General features: G+C 41.3%; 1 protein-coding gene across 1 annotated transcript; it reads right to left on the reverse strand.

Moving 5' to 3' along the window:
- Positions 1-554: 554 nt before the first annotated feature.
- Positions 555-8,230, reverse strand: MAT2B (methionine adenosyltransferase II, beta). Its single transcript, XM_010187275.1, has 7 exons — positions 8,198-8,230; positions 6,789-6,983; positions 6,206-6,320; positions 5,767-5,919; positions 3,359-3,552; positions 2,285-2,398; positions 555-1,061 (listed from the first exon to the last, which is right to left on the reverse strand). The coding sequence occupies exons 1-7, from the start codon at positions 8,228-8,230 to the stop codon at positions 891-893; spliced, it is 975 nt and encodes a 324-aa protein (XP_010185577.1). The 3' UTR covers positions 555-890.
- Positions 8,231-8,238: the final 8 nt, after the last annotated feature.

Raw genomic sequence — 8,238 nt, forward strand, 5'->3', positions numbered from 1 at the left:
CAATACCTTCCCTCTCCATCCTGTATCAGCTAACAAACATCTTCCACTAATTTCACCAATCCTCCAAAAAAGAGAAAGATGAAGATATTTCATGCTTTTATACAGAAAACAAACACAGCAAAACCCCCCCTAAATAAAAAATCCTCCAACTCCAATCCAGCCACCCAAAAAAAAAAACCCAGGTCAAATGGATTTGTTCCCCACCCTCCTAACCCTCTTTCTAGCTTTTATATATCACCATTAAAGCAAACACATACAACTGACTGTACAAATAGGAAGCTGCAGGCATTCGAGTTACAGAACATCCTGAAAATATTTCAAGCATAAAAAGTCCACTTGATAATTGCAAAAATAAAGTTTCATTTTTTTTTAAAAAACATTTTGATCAGAGCTGAAGCAAAACAAACATTGGACGTTTCCTACTTCAGTTTAACTTCATAAGAACACCACCTTCAGAGGTTAAAAACCAAAGACATCTCTGATTTTTGGTGGTCAAATAACCACGTCTTTTAATGAAGAGAAATGGTATCTACAATAACGGTACAGACCTTAAGCATCAACGACGTATTTCAGCCAAAAGGAAGTCTACAGGTGATCCGAGTCGTCCTTAGCATCAAATGGTACTGACTGCTAAGAACCATGATCCACTGGGAACAGACGTTAAATCAGACTGGGATGGATGGAGGGACAGATCCAGGACATCCAATGGGCTCAGGTTTTGTCACTGAACTTTTTCTAGGCTAACAATTTCACTAGTGCAAGACCATATGTTTACCTGATTAAATTAAAACTCCATGTCACGATTTAAGAACACCCATACAAAACTATTTGGTTTTTTTTTCTCTTAAAAAAGTGCCACATACCGTACTTTTACCAAAAAAAGTTACAAACTAATGGAAGACTGTCTGCCTCCATCTCTTGTCAACAAGGAAAGGCCAAAGCGATTCTTTGATCCCAGCCCGAAACGGCGTTCGCTGACCTATCCCCAGCATCTCCAGCTTGGAGCAGTCCAGCTGAGCGTTCCTCGGACGAAGGGCACCCACGACTGGACAATCAGTGATCTGAAAAATCAACAGGAAAAATCCCCAGCACGCCAACAAGTGATCAGAAATGACAGAAAAAGACTTCTCATATATGCTTGTTCAGAAGTTTTGCTCCATAGCGTCCTGTACAGGCACGTTCTCCTCCTCCCTTGTATTCTGTGGGGTTTTTTTGTGTGTCTGTCTGCTTGCTTTATGGACAAATTCATTTCAACGTAAGAGATGCCGGGCAGAGGGACGTCAAGTGCCATAACTTAGATTTTTCTCACTCAATTACTGCTCATCATTTATGCTTTTCTACATGTTATTGCTATTTTCACCCTATGACTCTAATCACAAGGTAAAAAGTGCTCCTAAAAGCTGACAGAACCACGTCTTGGTCAATGCTCCTGGAGAGAAATAAGTTTGGGCAGAAAAAACTCAGACTAACTTAGTATTCTCCATTCTTTTCCTCTCCATTTTCCAAGCCACATTTCAGTTCCAGACTTTATTAATTCCTAATCCTTGGAATTTATTTTGTATATAAATAAAATCTTATTTACACGTTATATGCTCACAACATTATCGGTATGTGTTCAAGAATGGTCTTACTTACAAGTGTCAATAATTGAGGACAGGTGTTTTAAGCAAAGCAAAGATGATCTGACTGTAAGTGTATGTATTCAGAAATAAGTCTGGACACTGGAAAAGATCTTACACACTCCTACTTTCAAGTTAACGTTCTGTCAATCTGTACGCTTTTTTTAGGACAGAAATACAATAAAAAATATGGATTTACTTCTGACTAAGGGGAACTGTCGTCAGAAGCTGGAACAGGCTGCCCAGGGAGGTGGTGGAGTCACCATCCCTGGATGTGTTTAAAGAGCGGGTAGACGAGGTACTTAGGGATATGGTTTAGGGGGTAGACAGGAACGGTTGGACATGGTGATCTCAGAGGGCTTTTCCAACCGAGCGATTCTGTGATTCTGTGATTGTGTGTGTGTGAACTGCTCTGCAGAAACACCATTACACTCCAGACTGCAAACCTGGTACTGACTGGGTGATTTCCATCGTTCAGCAGGTCAAAGCAGCTGCTCTCTCCCTGAGTTCGATACCAGGCAGCACCCTCAGCAATACCTCTGCTGTGCTGGACATACACAGACTGTCCTGAAGAGGAAGCTTACTCACATAGCTAGCGTGAGACCTACTACTTGAACCAATAAAGCACATCCATCTTTCTACCAGTGCAACAACACATCACTTACTGGTCTCAAGTGGCTGCTGGGAAGGTTGAAAGCGTCTGCAATCGCACACGCCATTTCGTACTTCGTCATCTGTTCATTGCCAGACCAGTGAAATGTTCCTTTTACTGATGGGTCCTACAGAAGAAACAGGGAGCAGAGGTGAAAAAATAGCAGCTAGTTCATGCTCAGACCAATCCCTGTGCAGAGGAATCAAGACCCTGTCCTGAAAGGCTTCTTACAGCTCCACACTGATGATCTGGAAAGGTCTCCTGTTTTCAGAGAACACCTGACTAGGGACTGAAAACTGGTGTTAAGTGTATCTGCCCTGCCTTTTCACACACAGCTTCTATTCCGTACAGTTAACACCAGGGAAAGGAGTGAGCCATAGAGTGAACCAAGGCCAAACAGCTGGGGAGGAAGTCAGCCATTCTGAACTGTTCACTTACTCAAAAACAAAAGCGAAAGGCACCACACACACTTTGGTTTTGTTGTCTTGCAAAGGTAGCAGTCTGAAGATGTTGTGGTGAATAACAACAATTAAGTATTGCAGTCTAGTGCCATGCTTTTGCCTTTCAGCGTTCTTAACACAACAACCAAGGGCACATTTGAGAATTACACTCAACCACTATGGGGTTTTTTTAGTCCAAAATGGCCATTTGTAAGAGGCATGTTAGAATCAGCTAGGAAGCCAGTCTTCTCTAGAGACATTCAAAACCCGCCTGGACGCCTTCCTGTGTAACCTCATCTGGGTGTTCCTGCTCCGGCAGGGGGATTGGACTGGATGAGCTTTGGAGATCCCTTCACAATCCCTCACGTTCTGTGATTCTGTGATTCTGTGTGAATTTGTGTACTAGAAGACACGTGACAACGTTCAAAAGGATCCGTCCCACCACTTCACTCGCTTCTGTGTCAAAGATCAGAACATGCAGACTCCAGCATGTCAAGTTACTGTGTCACAGCCAGCTCTTTCCTCCCTCCCAGTGCTCCACAAATACAAAGAGCGATGCAGTCCGTACGCAGTTCTCAGTTGTTCACAAACACAGCCAAGAACTCGCTGTTTTCACCTCGAAAAGCTTTGTTTCTCTCAGTTCTTACCAGCATTCTCTTCTCTGCTAGTTGTCTGCAGACACCTGCTACATCCTTGACGTTCGTAGGAAATCTCTGTTGCCAGTGGTCCATGTTGGCAGATTTGTTACTGAACTGCACCTTATCAAACATAACTGTGACAGCGCTTTCCTCCAGCCTCTCTACCTCTCCGTACAAGACCGGAATCCGAAGTACTGCAGCACCTAAAACAAAGAACACTTTATAAGCATTAACACTGCTATGAAGGGGTATGAATGCTGCAGCAAAACCTGAAAAGTGGCGATATTAAGCATCTACAACTCACAAAGAAAATCCAATTAATGTAATTAAACATATTTAATTAATATGTTTTATGTTTTAATATTTACTAGAAAAGAAACATAAAGAGAATACAGTAGTAAACTGTATTAGATGTCAAGATAGTGCTGTGAGAAATTAACAGTAAACAAGTGCAAGAGAAGGATATTTGATGATGAAATACATCATAGCAGCGTGTCTCAGTCAAAAGGCCTCTTTGAGGAGAGATCCAGAGAGGCCACAACAAATTCATTAAAAGCAATACAGATATTTTTGCTTAAAGAAATAGAAATTAAATCCATCCTGAAATTACAGGTGGAAGTTACCAAATCATTGCAATTCTTAAAGATCTGTGGGAAAATGCAGTGGCCCTTAAGAAGACAAGAAGAAAAAGCTAACACAACAATTATTCTCACAAAAGTAAACCAACAGAAAATCAAATACAATTAAAAACCCAACATTACACTGATTTCCTGTTGCTCTAAAAACAGCTCCTTGGTCACTCAGCAATTATATTCTTCCTCTCTTTAAATATTGGCTGAAATCTCTCTTTTCTAATGTCTTCAGAAGCATTCCTCATTTGAGGAAAAGGCTGCCTTCCTTGTCTCTCAGAGCATTTCCTCCATTAGCAATGGCTGTGAAGCTACTGGAACGTCTTAGTTTTACAAGCACAGGTACTAAAATAACTTCTGTCCTCCCTCCTATTGTTCAAAAATACACAAACACAGCAAATTATTAATGGAAACGTTTGCATTATACAACTGAAAAGTTCTTAATGCAAATAGAGGCATTGGGCAGGCTGAATTTTACCTATAGGATATTGGCAAATTAGTGGTTGGAAGAATAATAGATGATAAAATATTTCTATTTGTGTGAAACACCAGCATCGACATTTTCAAGCATGTTACTCATCGCCATCTCGAAATTCCTCTGCTAATAATACCATTGCTGCAACCCACTGCTGCCTGACACACCACGCTCAGAAGGGTTACGGAACAGAACTGTAGAGCTGAGCTGGGGAAGGATCTAGCAAGATACCCACATGAACTGGAACATGGTGCAGCCTTATCTTCATTACCCATCCAGAAGAGGGAGCAAACAGCATCACAGTCAAATTTAGAGATGATATTCAATAAGAGGTGGAGTGAATAGCTCTTTCTTTAAATTGATTTTTACTTAAATATGACGTTTCCTATCAAAGAATTTTTAGAAAGTCTGTTTCTTACTAGCAATGACTACCCTATATTAAGGTCTATCATTTTCAAATGTATTATATATTTACTTACTAAAGATGATCACAAAATCACAGATAAGGGGTTGTCAGGGCCCTCTGGAGCTCCCCCAGTGCAACCCCCCCAGAGCAGGATCACCAGAGCAGTCACACAGGAACACGGCCAGGGCTTTGGGTGTCTCCACACAAGGAGACTCCACAACCTCTCTGGGCAGCCTGGGCCATGCTCCATAACCCTCACAGTAAAGAAGTTTCTCCTCAATCATACTAACCTCAAACAATTTTAATTTTAATTTATCAATTGTTCAATGCTCTGTTTAGGCAGAACAGAATCACGTGCAAGTATCAAACTGACACACCAGAAGCCTCTTCCTCAAGCACACCGAGATTACTTGCTTCAAATTCTGAGAAAACAGAAGTGCTCCTTTCCTTATAATCTGTGAACGGACACTGACAGCATCCTAGAAACAACCAGACCTCTGATTAATACAGTTTTAAATGAAAGGAGACCTGTTCAGTCCCAGGCTTTTTTCCCTTATTAGGTATAATGGTTTAGATTTTGTTTGTATAATTTCGTGCCATTACAACGCACTGATGATGTATTTTATCTTTCCTGAGGAAGAGATGACTCAGAGTAGACAAAGGCTTGTGAGTGTCCATCAGCACAGACTACTAACATGAATGAAGATCAGAAGAACTGCGAAATAAAGCTTTAGTCACCCTATAAGCAGTAGGAATCATTTTTAAGGAGACTGACTCCTAATCGTCTTCTTTCCTAAATCTCGTTTCCATGGTTTTGTAACTTTACCACTGAAAAGACCTATGAGTCTGTTAAGCTAAAACACAGCTCAGTAAAAACAGAAAGCCTCTATTAAAAACATATTCTTACCTTCATGATTTTCCAGGACTGCCTTTTCACCCTCCAGTTTGGTTTTCCCATATAAATTCAAGGGATTTGGTACGTCAGTCTCTTTATAAGGAGGGTTTGTTCCATCAAATACATAGTCTGTGCTAATGTAGATCAGAAACGCTCCAACTCCAGCTAGGAAGAAAATGTTTATACGTAAGCAATTTTAACTCACACCTCCTTTGAAATCCCGATAAACCTTTAAACAAACCTCCAAAGGACCTCATCTCCTAGCCCCATTCTTTTCCACTGCTTTCTCTGTTCACTGATCCTCCACAAACAAATGCGTGCTGCCCTTACAGAAAACACCGACTGCAGAAATTACCTTCATCACTTTGAGCGACTCACTCCTATTTATGTCTCTGTATAAACACACACAGTATTTTAAAAAGAAACCAAGCCCATTAGATGGTCTCCTTACCTGCCTCTTTTGCCAGGTTCCCTGAAGCAGCCACGTTGAGCTGAGAAGCAGCATCTGGATGACTTTCTACAACATCCGGCCTTCTCTCCGCAGCACAGTGCACTACAACATGAGGCTGGAAATTAAAGACTCATTTGAAACAACAAACATTGCCACGAGATTGCACCCCAACTCCAGGATGAACAGGCAAAAAGGCATTTCACTGTGTTGTGAGACGTAATAAAAGCAGTGGGGTTATTTTTTTATCATGGCATTGTGCGAAGCGTGGTTTCCTCACGAAGTGAAACAGAACCATGCTGCTTCGAGAGACCAAAAACCCCTGGTCATTAACCTTGCAGTTATGCTCTTCAGTAGCTTTGATTGTACAGCAAGATCAAAGCTGTTGGGTTGTTTTTTCTTTTTAACTCTGAATAATCATATAAAATATAATAATTAATAATATACGGTATCTCTCACAGACATATGATGGTACTTAAAAAAACAATAATAAAGCCACAGGAACTCAGTGTCAGAGCAGCACTATCAACTGATTACCAGGCCTATGAAGTACCCTATGCATCTACTTCATCCTCCAGACACTTACCTGAAAATCATGGATAATGTCATGAACTGCAATGGAGTCCAGAAGATTTATCTGTTCGAACCTGGGCTGAGCTCGCCTGTATCCACAGCCAACTGCATTCCAGTTGTTTTCACGGAATTCTTTAAACACAGCTCTGCCAAGAAGCCCTGTAGCACCAGTAACCAAAACTCGCCTACTGGGAATCTCGACATCTTCCTGGGGAAATCACAAGAGGAAAAGTTTTCTTTTTATTATTAATTATTACTGGTTTTTTCTGGAAAAGTATGCAAGGCTACAATCCGTGGTACTGGGTTAGACAGCTTTCCTTGCTGCGTGAGTGTTTTGGGAAGAGTCTCCCAGCATCTCACAAACACAAACACCTTGGAGCACCAACACGGTACCAAGCCCTTAAACACATTTTGGAAGATAATGACAACAAAACCCAAATGGGAAACTCATTTACTTCTACAGCAAGAGGGAAAACCAAACCAAACCAAACCACTAATAATGGCAGAATTTTAAATTCATTCAGAACCTCCTAACTTTGTGCAATGTGAAACAGGGGAAATAACTTCTTTTGGAAATGGACCCAAATATGCAACATTTAGGGTCCACATCCCACAACAAATCATTTTGGGTGGACTGTGCCTGTTAGAGGCTGCAGCAACACAACACAACTCACCACGGGCCGACGTACAGCGACTGAAAGAACTGAGTTTTATTATTAAATAGACAGTAAAGCATCGTTCTTCAACACAGCAGTCCAATAATACGTAACACCAAGCTATAGCTTTCTTCTCAGTTTTACAAAATGCATTTGAAAGTGATTTGATAATTTAAACTCTTCATCTACACAAGATACTAAATCTTTATTTCAGCTAAGGCACATTTCAGCACCCGAGACGGTTGTGTCCATCAGTTCAAATGAAGCACTCAACAAAACCTCAGGTGTGCAGAACCCGTAATTCTTGGATTCCCAGACCACTTCACACAGTTTGTGATAACTGGTTATAGTTTTTGTAAATGCTGCTATGTCATTCAAACAGCCCAGACACTTCTGAGCATCCTTCACTTTCAGCGCTGTGACCGCTGCGTTTTGACTGCTCCAAAGGAAGCAGCAGAAAATGCTGCTATGCCATTCAAACAGCCCAGGCACTTCTGAGCATCTTTCACTTTCAGCGCTGTGACCACTGCGTTTTGACTGCTCCAAAGGAAGCAGCAGAAACCGTTTCCAAATCAGTTACCTCGAAAGTTAAAGGGCTTTTGAAGAACCTTTTTCTTCCAAATACTTTATACAAAAGCTGAACTTGACAAAGTGGTAACGAACTCAAAAATACCAATTTTAAAGGAACGACCACGAAAACCGAAAGCAACCGGGATAACACAGATTCGCAACGTGAAGACAAAAACCGTCAGCGCGGGGCAGTCACCGCAGGACCGGGCTCGTCCTCCAGCCCCGGCATCGCCCATC

This window comes from Mesitornis unicolor, unplaced genomic scaffold (genome assembly GCF_000695765.1).
Source record: "Mesitornis unicolor isolate BGI_N332 unplaced genomic scaffold, ASM69576v1 scaffold6236, whole genome shotgun sequence".
In the NCBI taxonomy this organism is placed as follows: domain Eukaryota; kingdom Metazoa; phylum Chordata; class Aves; order Mesitornithiformes; family Mesitornithidae; genus Mesitornis; species Mesitornis unicolor.

Coding starts and splice junctions, on each gene's coding strand:
- MAT2B (XM_010187275.1), bottom strand. CDS start 8,230: ATGCCGGGGCTGGAGGACGAGCCCGGTCCTGCG. Junction 5,920..6,205: donor GAACCTGGCAAAAGAGGCAG/GTAAGGAGACCA, acceptor TTTTCTTCCTAG/CTGGAGTTGGAGCGTTTCTG. Junction 3,553..5,766: donor AGTCCTGGAAAATCATGAAG/GTAAGAATATGT, acceptor TCTTTGTTTTAG/GTGCTGCAGTACTTCGGATT.